At 36.6% G+C, this 23,817-nt stretch overlaps 1 protein-coding gene across 5 annotated transcripts; it reads right to left on the bottom strand.

Annotated features, from left to right (window-relative positions):
• Positions 1-332: 332 nt before the first annotated feature.
• On the bottom strand, positions 333-19,887 carry LOC128222273 (NAD(P)H-hydrate epimerase-like). 5 transcript variants are annotated; one of them, XM_052931234.1, is made up of 8 exons: positions 19,613-19,887; positions 7,328-8,192; positions 4,924-5,032; positions 3,657-3,767; positions 2,324-2,501; positions 1,878-1,961; positions 1,045-1,244; positions 333-761 (listed from the first exon to the last, which is right to left on the bottom strand). In XM_052931234.1, exons 2-8 carry the CDS (start codon positions 7,447-7,449, stop codon positions 735-737), a joined length of 831 nt encoding a protein of 276 aa, XP_052787194.1. In that variant the 5' UTR covers positions 7,450-8,192; positions 19,613-19,887; the 3' UTR covers positions 333-734. The 5 variants fall into 5 exon arrangements, with proteins under 5 accessions (XP_052787194.1, XP_052787196.1, XP_052787195.1 ...); XM_052931236.1 differs by having other exon boundaries at positions 7,328-8,145; XM_052931235.1 differs by having other exon boundaries at positions 19,749-19,887.
• Positions 19,888-23,817: the final 3,930 nt, after the last annotated feature.

Raw genomic sequence — 23,817 nt, 5'->3', positions numbered from 1 at the left:
ACAAAACGATTGAAACTATGATTATTCATACCATCTTCGATAGCGTCAACCTGAATCACCTACTTGACTAGTATCGCACAATATTGAGACGTTTAAGGATAAATCACTGACTCATTCGAAAGAAATTGTTTTTACCTTATCTTTGACCGCAGTTCATTCTTCAAGAATTTAATTGAATATTCATTAAAAGTTTAACATCATGTCGATGTTATTGTTTTATATGAAGTACAATAGCGAAATTTTTGTTCAATTTTTAAGTGTCGTATCTTTATTTCAAACGAAATATTTAAAAAAGATAATAAAAACACTTTTTAAGGGTTGAATCGGTATTTTATTGCCCATCATACAGCCAAAAAGTTTTAAAAAAATACTTAACATATGAATATAATCTGACACACATTTAAAAAAAGGCGAAAATAAAATAGGTCACTTTATTAATTTAACTCACTGAATTGAATGTCGTATTTCTTTCTGATAAAAATTGACACATATAAAATCTGCATTACATCATACAATGGCAACTGAAAATATCGCATATCCTTATGCCGTAAACTTGATAACTTCTTTTTAATCAACACAGTTTACTCGTAGAAATGTATCGATATATCGCTTTCTCCATTGTTCACATATGATAAATTATTATACTGCTCAAGACAAAATGAAAGAACAAAGCTAGCAATTAAAAAGAAATGCACACAGACAATAGACGACTGTTTCCTGTCTCATAGAAGACACTAGGCGTTGCCGTCGTCTTGAGAATCCTATTAAAAAAAAGGAAACGATTTTATTGAATTGTACATATTTATTGCCATGTTAGATATACAAAAAGTTGACAAACTTTTTTCAAATTAAACATGGATGATTAAAATCACCAACGTATCTACGAAACTGTACACATCGTATGCTCCGTCAATCATTTAGGAAGATTCTGATGTATCTAATTTTGGGGATTTTCAAGAGTATTGCATTATATTTTCAATACAAAGATGACAAAGTTTACATATCAAAGTAATGCTTTGTTAACTTAGGTTGTATAAGCCGTACCTTTAACTCGACCACACAGTCAGTACCAGGATAAGGCGGCAGGTTCAGCTCGTATTTCTGCTCCAACGTACGCGGGACGAATCTCCCGCCAAGATAGTGATGCTTTCCTTTGAAAAGGTGAGCACACAATTTAGGAGCAGTTAGCGAGATAAGCATTTCGGGTTGTAGACCGTTAGCGTTGCCTTTTTCAATGTCCCATCCTGAAATGGTGAGGAGCAGTTAGCAAGATATGGAACATGTAGCGTAAGGCTTAAGTGCGTCGTTTTCATTTTCCAATCCTCAAAAAACATTTAGGATCAGAAACAAACAATTGCAGCCGTTAGGGTGTCAGAGCTGCACAAATAGAAGCAGAATGCGCGATGAGAAACACAGTGTGTAAGCCTTTATTATTCTGTGACTAGCATACGAATGGTAAAAAAAAAACAAGGTGCCGTGTATATTTTAGTTCAAAAGGATAGATGACCTCTTGATTCTGATCTACAGTCAGTTGGTCATGTGACCGCGAAAACTGACTTCTTGTCTGATCTGAAATGTCAGAGGAAAAGCACAAATCGTCAAAACCATCGTCAACAATCATAAGTCCTGCAAGTTCCTTCACACTGCATGGTAATAATAATGATACATGCTAGGAAAATCGGCCGGAAATTGTACAAGTGTTTTTACCCTACATGAACACGTTGACCTATGTGCATCTTTCAACGTTTTGTTTATAATTTCCATTTCCATTGTGAACGCATATATTTTTGTTGCATAATTTAAAAATCTAGTTTCCTAACGATCTCTTGCCAATGCATATATACATGTGCCATACATGTTTGTAAATTATGGCCTACCTGAGGGGACATCAATGCTGCAAATGGGGGACTCAACCTTTTTCAGCGTCTCCATGACTGGTTCAAATTCCGGTCTCATGGGGGCTAGAAATACATGGGCATTGAAGTCAATTTCACTCAGATATGCATTGTCGTTTAAGACAAAGATGACGAGTATGGGTTCGTACCTGATTTTGAAAGGTGAACTGACAATTAACCAGAGAAGGCATTCACTACAGATTTGTACACGACTGTAATACGGTAAGCTTACCTTTAAAACTAAATCCGAACAAGGCATCCAATATGAAGTTGCTTGAGTCCGATGTTAAGCTTGCATATATTTACAAATTAAAAACAAAACAAGGCCTCGGCTACGAAGGTCTACGAGCCCTTAATAATATGAGGCTTAACAGCAAAAAATAAAAATAAAATGCGAAAATGTACGTTTCTGTAATAGGAGAGCTCACCTTTAAAATTAATTCCAAACAAGGCATCAACAACGAAGTTGTACGAGTCGGTTATAAGGTGAGCTTCCGATGGGAAGAAGGATAAAACAGGCATGCCCATCCCTTCACATTGCTGATACAACGCTTCGAACAGGGGTTTGGATGGCCGCTTCGGGTAGAAAATGGTCGGCTTGTAGCCCTACAATGTACCGAAGAAAGAATGAAACCAAACTTGTTGAGACCTGTCTTATATTGAAATATTGCTATCTTCATATTTCTATTTAAAAAAGGAATCTGAGTGGTACGAGTTAAGATAAGTCTTGCTAGACTACAGTCTAATAATAACCGGAGTTTAAACATACCTATGCACAGGACAATATTACTATCATATTAGATACGACAATTTTAATAATCTTAACGAGTTTTTTCCCCCCAAAAGCAGTAATGTGTTATATTTCCATATCGAAAGTAAATATAAATCAATTGTAAATATGGCGTTTTAATCAGTTAAGGTGAGAGACTTTTAAAAAAAGTAATTTTTCTTTCAAGTTAACAAACTGTTACGCGTGTTATATTATCTTGTTATCCGCTAAGAACTTGTATCAATGTTGCTAAGTGGTGAATGTGCAGGATTCCTTATATATCTCAAGAACACCTTAAGGCTTGAATCCCGTCTGTTTGTTTCTGAAACTCATGATTTGTTTTTTAAACATAATTCTCATAACACAGTGCTGAACATTGGTTTCCGTTTGAACCCCGAGTGAACTCGTGTTGCAGTGATCTCTTGTTTCTCTGAACTTTCCAAGTCGTTAATCTCCTCATTAATTGATTAAGCTATTGTTTGCCAGTGTGGTCTGTTCGTCTTGTGTTTAGGCTTGTGCATGTTCAAGCTTGTTTTGGGCTTTACCTTCAACCTCAAATCAGAGTTTGCTTGTATTATTTTGACTACTTGGTTTCGTAAAAGTAAAAAGAAACTTTGAAACCAGGTTCTTTTAATCAATGCTTCAATGAGGAATTCGACCTAAATAAAAATAAAATAATCATTATGTCAACATGTTTATGGATTAAACAATATATATATATATATATCATTTATTTAAAAATCGACTGTGACTGGCGCCAGAACTCACAAAAATAATTAAAACAATAGATAGAGAATAACATTACTGAACTATAATATTTATATCTTTACACGAAATCATCAGTCGTTAAAAAAGACAATTTGGCGGTAGAATAATGGTATTTGATGAAGGAGTCCAAAGGAAGATACGTTCGAATAATACCTACAAACATTTTCATTGGCACAACTCAACGTTACAAATATGTAAATGTGTTTAGCACAAAGTGTACTTACAAACATTTTAAGATGTCTCGAACACACCAAACCATCCCCTCCGTTATTTCCCGGACCACAACAAACCAACACGGCGTGGTTGTCTTTTGTCATCTCTTCGACGGGATAACACTAAAAAATACGTATGTACGTATGTTGGTCTACCATTAATGTTAGTTTTAAATGCGTTTCTAGTCAAACATTGCTTCAATGGTTTTGCTAGTAAGCAATGCAAATAACGTAGTCCTATATGTTTAATCAATGTAAGACAATTACAACGAATGCAAAAGGTATAGCAATATTTGTTTTGTGGCTTCATTGTTTCCCTCACAACCTCACTCATATTGTAGTACAATATGTTACCGCCACGGCACAAACATAAACGGCCAATTCATTGAGCCTCCGTCTTTACTCAAAAACAAATACAAATCGTCTTATTGCTCCCAGGGTGTTTTGACAGCATGTATTGAGAAAACCGTTTGAACCTGTTTTGATTATAAACGTATATTTAAAACAATTTCACAAACCACTTAACGTTCAATTTGACGATGATATATAGCAGATACTTAACATACAGTAATTTCTTTTTAAAATATTTACTGTTTTAAAAACGGAAATGACCATAAATGTAACTGTTTATAGATCAATTATTTCCATACTATTCTTATTGAGAAACAACAGTTTTTGTATGTAATATGTACATGCATGTTTGTTGCAAGTGTGTTTTCAAGTGTTCCAAAATAATCTTACTTTGAAGTATTTTGGATTTTTAAAGAAATGAATCAGGTGTCGGCGATCCCATGATTTCAGATTTAGAAGAGTCTGTTAGATATGAGAGCGGGAGATTTTGAATAAGAAGGTAATGTAATGATTAACCACTCTCTTCGCTTGACTTTCTTACATGATATAGCTTGAACAGACGATATCATTGATATGAGTGTCGCACTCAGAACAATCTGGAACACAAGCGACGAAAGCATCTATAGACAGAGATACACGTTATTTGTCTATTGCTACGGTACAGCTATAACCAGCCATGGTCATAGAGTTCTGTATCGACTTTTTGTAAATAAACCGTCTATATGAACAGTTACACATACATTTTACTATGCAACAGTACGGCTATAATCGGCAAACTCAATGACCCTCTGTCTCATCAGCAATTTACCAATTATATATTTCTATAAAACGATAAACGTATCTTGCATGCTTATGCCGATGCATAGCCAATTACATATGCCTCTTTCCCTTTTAAAACAAAATATTGCATTAGAAACATATATTTTACCTTCGCTATTGCAACGGCGCAGCTATAACCGGCCAGTTCCATAAGTTGGTCAACACTGAAGGCATATTCCGTAAACAGCTGTTGATCAATGCTCTGAGCTTCAGTCTGACTGAAAACAAAATAAGTAAGATTCAGCTTATTGGAACATACTAATTTATAGCTATTCATAACTCGTCTGTTGTGGGCAGCAAGTCTGTTTACAGAGCTTGTCCGATGTATGAGGCCAATCAATCCCATTTACTTCTGAAACTGTCCAATATATGGAACACCATAAACATGTTGAAGCATCGGTTTTCTTTTTTTAAGAGATGTGCGTTTTTCATTCGGCTTTTTATCTTTGAACCTTTAAAATATAATTGGCAGAATTGTCTTTTCCCTGTAGGTTTAATTGTATCAATCTAGTCATCAACGCCCTTCGTTTCATGTTAGCAGCATTTTAGTTTAAACCTTTCCTTTCAAGGTTTGCATGTGTCTGAGCCTTTCATTTCTTTGACAAATTGAACTTAAATATCACGTTACATTGCGTGTGCCATTCTCCGGATGAGAACGGAAGGATATGATAACAAATGAGGAAGAGTTGACAGACGGGTATTGATAGAGGAAAGGGTTAATGGAAGAGTCGCGGTGTCATGAATACCAATTAGTAAGATCATTTTCAGAAACCTTTTTTTAAACATTATAAAAATTCTCATTGTAAAGTTTGTCTTCATTTTCTTTATACTAATGCCCTTCGTGCGGCTCTTCCTCTTGGTATTAAACACAATTGATATTCTATATAAATACAATACAATTTCAGAGAGGAAACCAGAGCAGGTTAGTTCAATGATGTAACAAATAATGGTAACAGGCACATGCAAAACAAACAAAAAATGATTACATTTGCATGCTCTGTTGAAATAATGAAATAACTGATTACTGTTACATTATCTGAAAAATACCACTGCTTGTATATTGTCTACAAATGCCCATAATCTCAGCCCCCATCGCTGCCACAAAGTCTGCATAACGCGCTCCACCTCATATATATTTATGTTTCCTTTTGAAAACTGATGTTATTTTATTTGCCTTCATCAACTGATAATAATACTAACACACATTAATATTTAATACCAATTTCTGCTAGTTGCGTAGCATATTTATGAATGATGTGCATGCTTGGTGGAGATTAAAGCCATCGAACGGCTACGAAACTGCATATGGGATATATCAATTATTTCAAATATAAAGCTAGAATTTTAGGGCGCTTCTTAGATCATCCAACAATTTGCGCTAGCCGGTATGTTGAGTGTATTTTAAGCATTTGCGGGCGAATAAACCAATCCAATCCTAACAGGATTTTTAACGGGCTTTCGACCGTTTCTTTAAGGTATTTTGTTTTTTATCCGCCCAGCAAAACACTTCATATTTATTCCATTAGAATCAGATGTTTTTTCGTATTTCCGAAATCAAAATTGAATCATTTGTTCAAGTACAGGTAGTGTAAATTTAGTTTAAGTAATCATTACAAGTTTAAAGAATATATTTGACTACATGAAAGTGTAGAGAACCAGTTGATTACAGGACGTTGGTTATTAATCAACCATTTATTGGCTACGAAATTGATTATATTGTTCATAAATGATATCATATATCGCTGTTATAATCCAGTTTAAAACTTTGAACACATAATTTTCAGGATAACTGGGTAAATTACTAGGCGTGACTTCTTTTCGCGGTATGTTCATTGTGTTGAAATAGCCACCATATATTGAATTGTATTCAGTGTAACATACATACTTTGTATGTTTGTATAAACCATACAAATTGCCGGTCATAAAGTTGTTAAAGATTGATTTATTTATGACCGATTGAAAATTAGGCAGATAGAAATGGCTAACACATTACAACCACGATAACCATAAATTGTTCCAATTACTTTTTTATGATACTATAGTTTTGTATTCGAGTCCTCGAATGGTTTTCTCAATGCTTGGATTTTCATTTTTTGCATTTCCGAGGATATTACTCAGCATTCATACATTGATATTGGTTCATTTTTTATTTTCATTGTGTATTACCTCTTTGTTGTGCAATGCTTCTTTGTTATTTTCAGTAAGAAATTCAATATGTAGAACTTTGTTGCTCCGGCTTTAATAATTCGTCAACAGGTGCGTCTCGCAATCGGCCGTTGAGTACTTAAAATTAGTGTATATCATGATATGTTTAATTTTTCACTCAGATCGTGACAACCAGATTAACCCCGTTTCAACCAGAAAGAGTTCTTATATTACATTTTATAACTATATCTATAAGTTGTTGATATCTGTTAAGAGACCAAAAATCGGATCACACATGAACAATTTATTATCTACTGGTACCTATTCTTTACCCTAGGTACATATACAAGAACAACACATATTTATACCTGATGTATTTGATCCTTGGTATATCCTCACTGCTGTTTTCGAAATGTTCTTGTCGATGTTTATCCTTTTTGTGACTCCCTTTGCGTCGAAATGACAAACGACTTACATTTATACGATCCATTTTATTCGCTAAGGAATGGTGTCCTGAATATCTCTCAGAAATAGTGGTGTCCTAATAATCTCTCAGAAATGGTGGTGTCCTAATTATCTCTCAGAAATGGTGGTGTCCTAATTATCTCTCAGAAATGGTGGTGTCCTAATTATCTTACAGAAATGGTGGTGTCCTAATTATCTCTCAGAAATGGTGGTGTCCTAATAATCTCTCAGAAATGGTGGTGTCCTAATTATCTCTCAGAAATGGTGGTGTCCTAATTATCTCTCAGAAATGGTGGTGTCCTAATTATCTCTCAGAAATGGTGGTTTCCTAATTATCTCTCAAAAAGGTTGTGTCCTGAATATCTCTCAAAAATGGTCGTGTCCTGAATATCTATTCGGAATAGTGTTGCCCTCAATATATCTCAAGAATGTCCTGAATATATCTCTTGCAGAAATGATAGGATCCTTTATCTCATAAGATCACTCACTAAACAGTGTCCACATTCTATGTCAGGAATAGTGTTCTTAATGTCGTGATGCGACGCTTTTGAATCCCTATTTATCAACTTGGACGCACGATAAAAGCTGATATTGTTTTCGGTTGAACGCTAGGGTTACACATTGACTGACTAAGTTAATAGTGATTTAAGCTCCGGTCACAAACCATAATTGTCACACATCCATGTTTGTTATAATTTCTCATTTTCCCATATGATTCCAACTTTTGGATGTAAAATGTATATGTATCGAATAGTAGTCACATGAACTCTTTGACAAAAACAATGACGCAATTGTGTAATGATACAAGTGCATGGCTTATAATTTATACAAATTTGTAAAGACTATACTTGGTATGAATTGATAGCATGACTTAACTAAGGACGAGAGAAATTGTTAATTTTCATACTTAAACATATTGCCTTTCGGCATAACAGTAATCGTTAAAACGGTATGTATCCGGTCGGTTATTTCTATATAAAATATCGTCTAAAAGGATTCAAAGGTTAAAAAGCGTTGTTTCACAATCGGTGCTTCTTAAGCAATTAACTTGCAGAATCTCACACTTCCACTCAAGTGGTCCGGTCAATGTTACTGTTACATTCGACAACATACCTATAAAGCTCGCCTACAAGTACTGATGCCAGACTGTATAAAGGAACTGTATTACAATGCTAATGTAAACCTCCTTTTACAACGATAGACAATGAGGAATGACTGTATGAGATATTTGAATCATCATGCAACAGACAACATTTGCCTCACTATTGTTAACTATAATGTTAGGCAGTATAAGCCATGTGTATAACAATGCGACCGGTAACCTTGTCCTCACTATTGTAAACTATAATGTCAGGCAGTATAAGCCATGTGTATAACAATGCGACCGGTAACCTTGTCCTCACTATTGTAAACTATACTGTTAGGCAGTATAAGCCAAGTGTATAACAATGCGACCGGTAACCTTCTCCTCACTATTGTAAACCATAATGTCAGGCAGTATAAGCCATTGTTATACACATGGCTTATACTGCCTAACAATGCGACCGGTAACCTTGTCCTCACTATTGTAAACTATAATGTTAGGCAGTATAAGCCAAGTGTATAACAATGCGACCGGTAACCTTCTCCTCACTATTGTAAACCATAATGTCAGGCAGTATAAGCCATGTGTATAACAATGCGACCGGTAACCTTGTCCTCACTATTGTAAACCATAATGTCAGGCAGTATAAGCCATGTGTATAACAATGCGACCGGTAACCTTCTCCTCACTACTGTAAACCATAATGTCAGGCAGTATGAGCCAAGTGTATAACAATGCGACCGGTAACCTTCTCCTCACTACTGTAAACTATAATGTTAGGCAGTATAAGCCATGTGTATAACAATGCGACCGGTAACCTTCTCCTCAAAACTGTAAACTATAATGTCAGGCAGTATAAGCCATGTGTATAACAATGCGACCGGTAACCTTCTCCTCACTATTGTAAACTATAATGTTAGGCAGTATAAGCCATGTGTATAACAATGCGACCGGTAACCTTCTCCTCAAAACTGTAAACTATAATGTCAGGCAGTATAAGCCATGTGTATAACAATGCGACCGGTAACCTTCTCCTCACTATTGTAAACTATAATGTTAGGCAGTATAAGCCATGTGTATAACAATGCGACCGGTAACCTTCTCCTCACTACTGTAAACTATTATGTCAGGCAGTATGAGCCATGTGTATAACAATGCGAACGGTAACCTTGTCCTCACTATTGTAAACCATAATGTCAGGCAGTATAAGCTATGTGTATAACAATGCGACCGGTAACCTTGTCCTCACTACTGTAAACTATAATGTCAGGCAATATAAGCCATGTGTATAACAATGCGACCGGTAACCTTCTCCTCACTATTGTAGACTAAAATGTCAGGCAGTATAAGCCATGTGTATAACAATGCGACTGGTAACCTTCTCCTCACTATTGTAAACTATAATGTTAGGCAGTATGATCCAAGTGTATAACAATGCGACCGGTAACCTTCTCCTCACTACTGTAAACTATAATGTTAGGCAGTATAAGCCATGTGTATAACAATGCGACCGGTAACCTTCTCCTCACTACTGTAAACCATAATGTCAGGCAGTATGAGCCAAGTGTATAACAATGCGACCGGTAACCTTCTCCTCACTACTGTAAACTATAATGTTAGGCAGTATAAGCCATGTGTATGACAATGCGACCGGTAACCTTCTCCTCACTACTGTAAACTATAATGTTAGGCAGTATAAGCCATGTGTATAACAATGCGACCGGTAACCTTCTCCTCACTACTGTAAACCATAATGTCAGGCAGTATGAGCCAAGTGTATAACAATGCGACCGGTAACCTTCTCCTCACTACTGTAAACTACAATGTTAGGCAGTATAAGCCATGTGTATGACAATGCGACCGGTAACCTTCTCCTCACTACTGTAAACTATAATGTCAGGCAGTATAAGCCATGTGTATGACAATGCGACCGGTAACCTTGTCCTCACTACTGTAAACTATAATGTTAGGCAGTATAAGCCATGTGTATAACAATGCGACCGGTAACCATCTCCTCACTACTGTAAACCATAATGTCAGGCAGTATGAGCCAAGTGTATAACAATGCGACCGGTAACCTTCTCCTCACTACTGTAAACTATAATGTTAGGCAGTATAAGCCATGTGTATGACAATGCGACCGGTAACCTTCTCCTCACTACTGTAAACTATAATGTCAGGCAGTATAAGCCATGTGTATGACAATGCGACCGGTAACCTTCTCCTCACTACTGTAAACTATAATGTCAGGCAGTATAAGCCATGTGTATAACAATGCGACCGGTAACCTTCTCCTCACTATTGTAAACCATAATGTCAGGCAGTATGAGCCAAGTGTATAACAATGCGACCGGTAACCTTCTCCTCACTACTGTAAACTATAATGTTAGGCAGTATAAGCCATGTGTATGACAATGCGACAGGTAACCTTCTCCTCACTACTGTAAACTATAATTTTAGGCAGTATAAGCCATGTGTATAACAATGCGACCGGTAACCTTCTCCTCACTATTGTAAACCATAATGTTAGGCAGTATGAGCCATGTGTATAACAATGCGACCGGTAACCTTCTCCTCACTACTGTAAACCATAATGTCAGGCAGTATAAGCCATGTGTATAACAATGCGACCGGTAACCTTGTCCTCACTATTGTAAACTATAATTTTAGGCAGTATAAGCCATGTGTATAACAATGCGACCGGTAACCTTCTCCTCACTATTGTAAACTATAATGTCAGGCAGTATAAGCCATGTGTATAACAATGCGACCGGTAACCTTCTCCTCACTACTGTAAACTATACTGTTAGGCAGTATAAGCCATGTGTATAACAATGCGACCGGTAACTTTCTCCTCACTACTGTAAACTATACTGTTAGGCAGTATAAGCCATGTGTATAACAATGCGACCGGTAACCTTCTCCTCACTATTGTAAACTATAATGTTAGGCAGTATAAGCCATGTGGATAACAATGCGACCGGTAACTTTCTCCTCACTACTGTAAACTATACTGTTAAGCAGTATGAGCCAAGTGTATAACAATGCGACCGGTAACCTTGTCCTCACTACTGTAAACTATAATGTTAGGCAGTATGAGCCAAGTGTATAACAATGCGACCGGTAACCTTCTCCTCACTATTGTAAACTATAATGTCAGGCAGTATAAGCCAAGTGTATAACAATGCGAACGGTAACCTTGTCCTCACTATTGTAAACCATAATGTCAGGCAGTATAAGCCATGTGTATAACAATGCGACCGGTAACCTTGTCCTCACTATTGTAAACCATAATGTCAGGCAGTATAAGCCATGTGTATAACAATGCGACCGGTAACCTTCTCCTCACTATTGTAAACTATAATGTCAGGCAGTATAAGCCATGTGTATGACAATGCGACCGGTAACCTTCTCCTCACTATTGTAAACTATAATGTCAGGCAGTATAAGCCATGTGTATGACAATGCGACCGGTAATCTTGTCCTCACTATTGTAAACCATAATGTTAGGCAGTATGAGCCATGTGTATAACAATGCGACCGGTAACCTTCTCCTCACTATTGTAAACCATAATGTCAGGCAGTATAAGCCATGTGTATGACAATGCGACCGGTAACCTTCTCCTCACTACTGTAAACTATAATGTCAGGCAGTATAAGCCATGTGTATGACAATGCGACCGGTAACCTTGTCCTCACTACTGTAAACTATAATGTTAGGCAGTATAAGCCATGTGTATAACAATGCGACCGGTAACCATCTCCTCACTACTGTAAACCATAATGTCAGGCAGTATGAGCCAAGTGTATAACAATGCGACCGGTAACCTTCTCCTCACTACTGTAAACTATAATGTTAGGCAGTATAAGCCATGTGTATGACAATGCGACCGGTAACCTTCTCCTCACTACTGTAAACTATAATGTCAGGCAGTATAAGCCATGTGTATGACAATGCGACCGGTAACCTTCTCCTCACTATTGTAAACTATAATGTCAGGCAGTATAAGCCATGTGTATAACAATGCGACCGGTAACCTTCTCCTCACTATTGTAAACCATAATGTCAGGCAGTATGAGCCAAGTGTATAACAATGCGACCGGTAACCTTCTCCTCACTACTGTAAACTATAATGTTAGGCAGTATAAGCCATGTGTATGACAATGCGACAGGTAACCTTCTCCTCACTATTGTAAACTATAATTTTAGGCAGTATAAGCCATGTGTATAACAATGCGACCGGTAACCTTCTCCTCACTATTGTAAACCATAATGTTAGGCAGTATGAGCCATGTGTATAACAATGCGACCGGTAACCTTCTCCTCACTACTGTCAACCATAATGTCAGGCAGTATAAGCCATGTGTATAACAATGCGACCGGTAACCTTGTCCTCACTATTGTAAACTATAATGTTAGGCAGTATAAGCCATGTGTATAACAATGCGACCGGTAACCTTCTCATCACTATTGTAAACTATAATGTCAGGCAGTATAAGCCATGTGTATAACAATGCGACCGGTAACCTTCTCCTCACTACTGTAAAATATAATGTTAAGCAGTATGAGCCAAGTGTATAACAATGCGACCGGTAACCTTGTCCTCACTACTGTAAACTATAATGTTAGGCAGTATGAGCCAAGTGTATAACAATGCGACCGGTAACCTTCTCCTCACTATTGTAAACTATAATGTCAGGCAGTATAAGCCAAGTGTATAACAATGCGAACGGTAACCTTGTCCTCACTATTGTAAACCATAATGTCAGGCAGTATAAGCCATGTGTATAACAATGCGACCGGTAACCTTGTCCTCACTATTGTAAACCATAATGTCAGGCAGTATAAGCCATGTGTATAACAATGCGACCGGTAACCTTCTCCTCACTACTGTAAACTATAATGTTAGGCAGTATGAGCCAAGTGTATAACAATGCGACCGGTAACCTTCTCCTCACTATTGTAAACTATAATGTCAGGCAGTATAAGCCAAGTGTATAACAATGCGAACGGTAACCTTGTCCTCACTATTGTAAACCATAATGTCAGGCAGTATAAGCCATGTGTATAACAATGCGACCGGTAACCTTGTCCTCACTATTGTAAACCATAATGTCAGGCAGTATAAGCCATGTGTATAACAATGCGACCGGTAACCTTCTCCTCACTATTGTAAACTATAATGTCAGGCAGTATAAGCCATGTGTATGACAATGCGACCGGTAACCTTCTCCACACTATTGTAAACTATAATGTCAGGCAGTATAAGCCATGTGTATGACAATGCGACCGGTAATCTTGTCCTCACTATTGTAAACCATAATGTTAGGCAGTATGAGCCATGTGTATAACAATTCGACCGGTAACCTTCTCCTCACTATTGTAAACCATAATGTCAGGCAGTATGAGCCAAGTGTATAACAATGCGACCGGTAACCTTCTCCTCACTATTGTTAACTATAATGTTAGGCAGTATGAGCCAAGTGTATAACAATGCGACCGGTAACCTTCTCCTCACTATTGTAAACCATAATGTTAGGCAGTATAAGCCAAGTGTATAACAATGCGACCGGTAACCTTCTCCTCACTACTGTAAACTATAATGTCAGGCAGTATAAGCCATGTGTATGACAATGCGACCGGTAACCTTCTCCTCACTACTGTAAACCATAATGTTAGGCAGTATAAGCCATGTGTATAACAATGCGACCGGTAACCTTCTCCTCACTACTGTAAACCATAATGTCAGGCAGTATGAGCCAAGTGTATAACAATGCGACCGGTAACCTTCTCCTCACTACTGTAAACTATAATGTCAGGCAGTATAAGCCATGTGTATAACAATGCGACCGGTAACCTTTTCCTCACTACTGTAAACTATAATGTCAGGCAGTATGAGCCATGTGTACAACAATGCGACCGGTAACCTTGTCCTCACTACTGAAAACTATTATGTTAGGCAGTATAAGCCATGTGTATAACAATGCGACCGGTAACCTTCTCCTCACTACTGTAAACTATAATGTCAGGCAGTATGAGCCAAGTGTATAACAATGCGACCGGTAACCTTCTCCTCACTACTGTAAACTATAATGTTAGGCAGTGTAAGCCATGTGTATATTAATGCGACCGGTAACCTTGTCCTCACTATTGTAAACTATAATGTTAGGCAGTATAAGCCAAGTGTATAACAATGCGACCGGTAACCTTCTCCTCACTATTGTAAACTATAATGTTAGGCAGTATAAGCCATGTATATGACAATGCGACCGGTAACCTTCTCCTCACTATTGTAAACTATAATGTTAGGCAGTATAAGCCATGTGTATGACAATGCGACCGGTAACCTTCTCCTCACTATTGTAAACTATAATGTTAGGCAGTATGAGCCAAGTGTATAACAATGCGACCGGTAACCTTCTCCTCACTATTGTAAACCATAATGTTAGGCAGTATGAGCCAAGTTTATGACAATGCGACCGGTAACCTTCTCCTCACTACTGTAAACTATAATGTCAGGCAGTATAAGCCATGTGTATAACAATGCGACCGGTAACCTTCTCCTCACTACTGTAAACTATAATGTTAGGCAATATAAGCCATGTGTATAACAATGCGACCGGTAACCTTCTCCTCACTATTGTAAACTATAGTGTTAGGCAGTATGAGCCAAGTGTATAACAATGCGACCGGTAACCTTCTCCTCACTATTGTAAACCATAATGTTAGGCAGTATGAGCCAAGTGTATGACAATGCGACCGGTAACCTTCTCCTCACTATTGTAAACCATAATGTCAGGCAGTATGAGCCATGTGTATAACAATGCGACCGGTAACCTTCTCCTCACTATTGTAAACCATAATGTCAGGCAGTATCAGCCATGTGTATAACAATGCGACCGGTAACCTTCTCCTCACTACTGTAAACCATAATGACAGGCAGTATGAGCCATGTGTATAACAATGCGACCGGTAACCTTCTCCTCACTACTGTAAACCATAATGTTAGGCAGTATAAGCCATGTGTATAACAATGCGACCGGTAACCTTCTCCTCACTATTGTAAACCATAATGTTAGGCAGTATGAGCCATGTGTATGACAATGCGACCGGTAACCTTCTCCTCACTATTGTAAACCATAATGTTAGGCAGTATGAGCCAAGTGTATAACAATGCGACCGGTAACCTTCTCCTCACTATTGTAAACCATAATGTTAGGCAGTATGAGCCAAGTGTATGACAATGCGACCGGTAACCTTCTCCTCACTATTGTAAACTATAATGTTAGGCAGTATAAGCCATGTGTATAACAATGCGACCGGTAACCTTCTCCTCACTATTGTAAACCATAATGTTAGGCAGTATGAGCCAAGTGTATGACAATGCGACCGGTAACCTTCTCCTCACTATTATAAACCATAATGTTAGGCAGTATGAGCCAAGTGTATGACAATGCGACCGGTAACCTTCTCCTCACTATTGTAAACCATAATGTTAGGCAGTATAAGCCAAGTGTATAACAATGCGACCGGTAACCTTCTCCTCACTATTGTAAACTATAATGTCAGGCAGTATAAGCCATGTGTATAACAATGCGACCGGTAACCTTCTCCTCACTATTGTAAACTATAATGTTAGGCAGTATAAGCCATGTGTATAACAATGCGACCGGTAACCTTCTCCTCACTATTGTAAACCATAATGTCAGGCAGTATGAGCCAAGTGTATAACAATGCGACCGGTAACCTTCTCCTCACTATTGTAAACTATAATGTTAGGCAGTATAAGCCATGTGTATGACAATGCGACCGGTAACCTTCTCCTCACTACTGTAAACCATAATGTCAGGCAGTATGAGCCAAGTGTATAACAATGCGACCGGTAACCTTCTCCTCACTACTGTAAACTATAATGTTAGGCAGTATAAGCCAAGTGTATAACAATGCGACCGGTAACCTTCTTCTCACTACTGTAAACTATAATGTCAGGCAGTGTAAGCCATGTGTATGACAATGCGACCGGTAACCTTCTCCACACTACTGTAAACTATAATGTTAGGCAGTATAAGCCATGTGTATAACAATGCGACCGGTAACCTTCTCCTCACTACTGTAAACTATAATGTTAGGCAGTATAAGCCATGTGTATAACAATGCGACCGGTAACCTTCTCCTCACTACTGTAAACTATAATGTTAGGCAATATAAGCCATGTGTATAACAATGCGACCGGTAACCTTCTCCTCACTACTGTAAACCATAATGTCAGGCAGTATGAGCCAAGTGTATAACAATGCGACCGGTAACCTTCTCCTCACTATTGTAAACTATAATGTTAGGCAGTATGAGCCAAGTGTATAACAATGCGACCGGTAACCTTCTCCTCACTATTGTAAACTATAATGTTAGGCAGTATAAGCCATGTGTATAACAATGCGACCGGTAACCTTCTCCTCACTATTGTAAACCATAATGTTAGGCAGTATGAGCCAAGTGTATGACAATGCGACCGGTAACCTTCTCCTCATTATTGTAAACCATAATGTCAGGCAGTATGAGCCAAGTGTATAACAATGCGACCGGTAACCTTCTCCTCACTATTGTAAACTATAATGTTAGGCAGTATGAGCCAAGTGTATAACAATGCGACCGGTATAACCTTGTCCTCATTATTGTAAACCATAATGTTAGGCAGTATAAGCCATGTATATAACAATGCGACCGGTAACCTTGTCCTCACTATTGTAAACCATAATGTTAGGCAGTATAAGCCATGTATATAACAATGCGACCGGTAACCTTGTCCTCACTATTGTAAACCATAATGTCAGGCAGTATGATCCAAGTGTATAACAATGCGACCGGTAACCTTCTCCTCACTATTGTAAACTATAATGTCAGGCAGTATGAGCCATGTGTATGACAATGCGACCGGTAACCTTCTCCTCACTACTGTAAACTATAATGTCAGGCAATATAAGCCATGTGTATAACAATGCGACCGGTAACCTTCTCCTCACTATTGTAAACCATAATGTTAGGCAATATAAGCCATGTGTATAACAATGCGACCGGTAACCTTCTCCTCTTTATTGTAAACCATAATGTCAGGCAGTATAAGCCATGTGTATGACAATGCGACCGGTAACCTTCTCCTCACTACTGTAAACTATAATGTCAGGCAGTATGAGCCAAGTGTATAACAATGCGACCGGTAACCTTCTCCTCACTATTGTAAACCATAATGTCAGGCAGTATGAGCCAAGTGTATAACAATGCGACCGGTAACCTTCTCCTCACAAATGCAAAATATGATGTCAGACAGTATGCGACAACTGTACTACAAAGCAACAGGTTACCCTTTTATCAAAGCTGCAAACAATGATATAAGGCAGTACAAGACATAAGTATTAATATGATAAAGGCAAGAGTTTCGTTACAACTGCAAACAATTATGTCAGGCAGTATGCGACAACTGTACTACAAAGCAAGAGGTTACCCTTTTATCAAAGCTGCAAACAATGATATAAGGCAGTACAAGACATAAGTATTACTATGATAAAGGCAAGAGTTTCGTTACAACTGCAAACAATTATGTCAGGCAGTATGCGACAACTGTACTACAAAGCGACAGGTTACCCTTTTATCAAAGCTGCAAATAATGATATTAGGCAGTACAAGACATATGTATTAAAATGAGAAAGGCAAGAGTTTCGTTACAACTGCAAATAATTATGTTAGGCAGTATGAGACAACTGTACAGCAAGGCGACAAGTTACCCTTTTATCAAAGCTGCAAACAATGATCTTAGGCAGTACAAGACATATGTATTAAAATAAGAAAGGCAAGAGTTTCGTTACAACTGCAAACAATTATGTCAGGCAGTATGCGACAACTGCACTACAATGCCAACGGTAACCTTTTCCTCAGAAACTGCAAACAATGATATCAGGCAATGTGATACAACTGTATTAAAAAGCGACAAATACCCTTTCCCTCAAATATGCAAACTATAAAGTCATACTGTATTTAAAAAGTGTATTATAATGCGACCGTCACTGATATATGAATGCAAGATAAACGAAAATACCGACCAATTAATGTCATTAAGACTTGATACTGCTTATATAACTGTGTATTTGCCGTTATACGGATAATCTGAATGAAGTACAACTACGTTAAAAGAAGTAGGTAATGGGAATCATTATATTTCAATGAGCCAGTTGATTTTAATGCAGACGATGAACCAAAGGCATAGATATATTTTAATGATCATGTAAATAGCCCGACTGTTAATACTGATTATCTGTCTTATATTCACCAACTGTAAATTTTGCCATATTGCTAGAGATTTATGATATTGACAGTGTGATTCTTGGAAATAAAACAAATACGGTTTCGAAATACAATGAAATTGTTTGTTTATGCTTGTATAGAACAAAATAAAACGTAAACCACATTCTAATATCCGAGGTTCATTATGCTAACGACTCCATAACCAATGCTTGTTCCGTTTAATATGGCCCAGGCAAATTGAAACAGTTCATTAATACCACTTAATCTGGCGTTTCAAAGTATTTTAACAAAAGCGGTGAGAAAGACAGACAGGCGTTCCATTCAACAAATGATTCAGGAAACGTCTCGAAATATGATTGTAAAGTGTATTTTAATAGCTGTGAATTGAGCAACATTTGTATTTAAACGAAACAATAACTACGTTTTGCCATAACTAAGGTTACGCTGATATCAACATTTCTCAAAACGTTTTATTATTCTTAAATCCCACTCTAACTCAGTAAAGCTAGGCCGTCCACGCAGCATATACTGATTTTTGTTTTATTTTAAATGGTGAAGAAAAAGTAAAGTATTTTTTGTTTCAAGTCCTCATTCGAAGCAAAATGTTGCCTTCCAACGTAGCATTCATTCAATAAATAAATACATTGGTAACAGGTTATCTTACATCGCTGCTAATGGCAGGCCTCCTAGATTTAAGGCAGGTTTGATAAAATAATACCACGAAACATATGTTTGTGTTTATCTGTATTTCAAAGAGCAACTAAAAAAAAATGAATTGGCATTTGCATGTTATACTATCAACATTACCTATTAGACTATGGTAGGTGATTATGTTTTTGTTCTTCAAATCAAATTACACATGTCAGTCAGAACAAAAAATACACACATATTGATTAAAAGTTTAAAAAGTCCGAAATATGTCGCTCGTAAATAATTTTGAAACCTTCAATTCCAATTTGTAATTTCAGTCAAACATTTGACAGCGGTTCAAGCACGTTCGAATAATAAAATAAAGTCCTTTAAGTTTTAAATGACGAAACTTTGCAAACACTCCATCCATATGTTGCTATCCAAGACACACAACGATCAGCCTCGGCGAAACAGCAAGTAATAGGACTGGGCAGCAGTTTAAGATCTTGTATGGGAAATACATCGGTTTCCAATATTGCAGCGGTGAGTAACACAGCCTCCAACAACAGCTATAAAGCTATACGAAAACATCTGTTTTTCTGCTTCAGGGAAACAGAGTGACGTTATCTCGATGCAAGCATTAAAAATAGGCACAATAAGGTACACAATTACCAGTTATAATTACTTGACGAATTAAATATGACTGTTGTTTATTTCTTCGGTTTAACCAAGTTCGTTGTGTAATCAAAATGTTGGTAGCTCGAAAATGGTATTTGTATCTAGATAGTAATTGCTTATCTTAAATCCGTTTGGCAATATATTGTAACTTGGCTTTCCTACTTTGTTTGGTTATTTACTATTTTTCCGATTCTGATAGCATTCAAAAGTACACACATAAAGATACTTTATTTATTTTTCATATGAAAACAAATCTATCGATAGTTGACACTCTTTCGAACTTTAAATACGAATTTTTAATCCAAGGATTTATTGTTCATACGCATTAAGGACAACCACAGCGAAGTGTTCAGCATGGGCATTAAAGAGGTAGTTTATTCGCTCTTTAACTACAGCTGAACAGAGAAATTTCAATAAAACTCGTCCCATTAATAATTTTGTATCACTACGAAAGTCGTACCATATTCGGTAACGTCGTCCCATATAATGTTATTATTAATAATATTATGCAATATAAATAATAAAAATGTATTAACCCTTCCAAATTATATTCAGTATATTGATATTTGTAATTATTGATCAGACTAAGTTTATGTTTTTCTTATTTTATTTCATTAATTAAGTATATTTAAGAACAATTTTAATTACCAGTTATAAATACAAATGCGGAAAAAAAATATTATTTTAACTAGTTTTTAGCCATATTGTAATCACACGTACCTGTATTATATAGGATATTGATATTATATAAAATATATGTATCTCCTCCTAAACTTGCAATACTTCGTAATGGTATGAGGTTTTATTGGTACGATTTCTCCCATTACCGAACAAAAATATACAGCATCATTGCATGAAATCATAAAATGATGAAAATACAATTGATGCAGTAATGAATAACTATGAAAAGACAGGTACTTAATTATCACTAATGATACATAGAGAAATGAAACGTTTTGTCAGCGAAGAGTGAAGAACCATATGATGTAGAAAGTCCCAATTATCAATTCTCTCTGGATTATTTTGATTCATAAATATTCATAAATATATCACTAATCTTGTGTTCATGTATTATTGCCGCAGTCAAGTCATTCATTGACAAGGTTTATCTGCAAAATGTGTAATATATAAGCTTCAAACTTCTCATTTTTGCCCGATGATTTTGATTCATACATATATCTATTATCTTCTATATATGTATTATTGCCATATATTTACAGCAGTTGTGGAAGCTGTAAAATGTCGCCCCACACTTACATTTACACATTTTGCACTTACAGGCTAGAGCAAGATTCTATAAAAGCAAACATGAGAATTTTTAACATGCCAGTAACCGTAGAAGCAAAACACGAACCAGAACAATTTCTTAAAGATAATATTTTAAAAGTGGCATGCCCGGACAAGAAATGGTATGACGATGATATAGAGTACGTTAAGTGGGTAGGCGTGGTGAAAGAGGGTAGGCAACCACTGACAATTGTTACTCTGCGACAGGATGATGACAAGATGAGGGTTTTCACGGGTCGAAGTAGCCTTCGGCCTGACAACATTCGTATTGGTAACGATCTTACGAAAAAGCAGCGACTAAAACTGAACGCTCTTCGCAGCCAAGGCCAAAAGACTTATTACTACAAGGGTGAATTGAAATTCGTCGACAAATCATACACGCATCAGACTAAACAGAGCGAACGCGTAATTAAGACAGCAGTTAGACAGACATCAAACATACCACTGAATGCAAACCTGGAAGCAAATGAGCACGACACACATAATCAGGAAATGGACATGGACACTATAGTCATCACATACGCTCAACCTGTGCCTGATAAACCAGATCTGACTAAATGGGAAGAAGGTCAAGGCCCGTATAAAAGAGACTTACATATGGTTATTTGGAATATAGATGGTTTATCCAACACTGTTTTAGACAACGATTTAGTTATTTTTTTAGTTTGCTTAGATATCTTTGCATTTTTAGAGACATAGAAATAGATAGAATCAGAGGATAACTTACCAAAACTGTTTACAAACTTTGATTGTCTTTTTTGAAAAGCTATTAGAAGATCTGTGTTTGGTAGAGCAATGTCAGGTATTGTGGTATACACTAATCAGAGAGTTTCAAAATATGTATCAAGAATATTCGATACTTGCGATTTTGCTATATTTATAAAGATAGATAAAACGGTCATTAATAGGAATACTGACATGTTAATATGTTTTGCATACCTACCACCAGAGCAGTCAAATTATTACCAAGGCAAATTTCACAAAGGTATAGATATGTTAGAACAAACTCTTTAAGAGTATAACATTGACATTGGTAATAACTTCATTATTGCGGGAGACTTAAATGCACGTACTGGTTTGTTAACAGAAACACTAAATTTTAACCCACATATTAACATTTAAGAACCATATGAAGATATTTTAGATGATTCACACATTCCTACTAGATCTTCACTAGATTCTAAGACTAATTACTTTGGCCTTAAATTGATAGAATTTTGCAAAACGTTTGGTTTAAAGATAATTAACGATAGACTGTTTGCTGATAAATTCAAGGGAGATTACATATACATTGGTCCAAATGGATGCAGTGTTATCGATTACGTTTTTTGGTCTGACGACATTTTGTAATACTATTAGCAATTTCTATATAAGTGAACAGAGTAATTCAGCCCATATGCCGCTGATGTTCTCATTTCAATGTGAGGCATATATACAAGAGGTCAACATAGACTCTATACCATTTAATAAGTTCAACTTTAGTGAGGGTAACACAGTAGAATTTAGAAATCAGATTACAAAATGCTTTAATCAAGATTATACCCAACAATATATACATGAAATTAATAATGGGAATGAAAGCATATCTAGGGTAATAAACGATTTTAATGCTGATCTTAAAAGATGCGGCGAAGTTTGTGCAAAAAAGCTGGTTACACGAAATACTAAACAACTCCAATGGTTTGATTACGGATGTGTATCCATGAAATACATTAAAAATAAAGCATTGCGATTATTCAGAAGAAATAACATAATTGCAAATCTAAATAAATACTTAGAAGCAAAACGGGCGTTTAGAAATACATGCGACAAGAAAAAAACAAGCATTCTATGATAAAGAATTAAATGAACTTATATCGACATGTGATGATCAAAAGTACTTTTTGGTTAAACTTAAACGAATGACAACTCAGACCGAATGTGGTAACCCAATATCAATACAACAATGGGAAGAGCACTTTGAAAACCTATTTAAAAGTAATATAAATGAAGAAAATGTCTTGCCTGAACCAACCAATCATGAGTTCAGCAATGATATAGCAGATACTTTGCTTAATGATGAAATTACGGATGATGAAATATTACGAGCAGTAAAAAACCTAAAACGGGGTAAAAGCGGTGGAAATGATTTATTAATCCCAGAGTTCTATATTCATTCAATTGATTTAATTTTACCGATTATACGGACAATTTTAAACAAATTATTTACGGAGGGCCAGTTTCCAGATCAATGGTGTGAATCAATAATCGTACCTATATACAAGAAGGGGGAGCGCAATTATAGAGGTATATCATTACTCTATGTGTTAGGGAAAATTTATACAAGTATTATTAATAGACGATTGAGTTTTTTTGCTAATATTTTTGACAAAATAAGAGAGCCACAAGCTGGTTTTAGAGAGGGGTACTGTACAATT

Source organism: Mya arenaria, chromosome 16 (assembly GCF_026914265.1).
Source record: "Mya arenaria isolate MELC-2E11 chromosome 16, ASM2691426v1".
Taxonomy (NCBI): Eukaryota; Metazoa; Mollusca; class Bivalvia; order Myida; family Myidae; genus Mya; species Mya arenaria.
This window is presented reverse-complemented; position numbering and strand designations above follow the sequence as displayed.

Coding starts and splice junctions, on each gene's coding strand:
- LOC128222273 (XM_052931234.1), bottom strand. CDS start 7,449: ATGGATCGTATAAATGTAAGTCGTTTGTCATTTCGACGCAAAGGGAGT. Junction 3,768..4,923: donor GCGCCGTTGCAATAGCGAAG/GTAAAATATATG, acceptor CGTATTTTTTAG/TGTTATCCCGTCGAAGAGAT. Junction 1,245..1,877: donor CAGCATTGATGTCCCCTCAG/GTAGGCCATAAT, acceptor TCACCATTTCAG/GATGGGACATTGAAAAAGGC.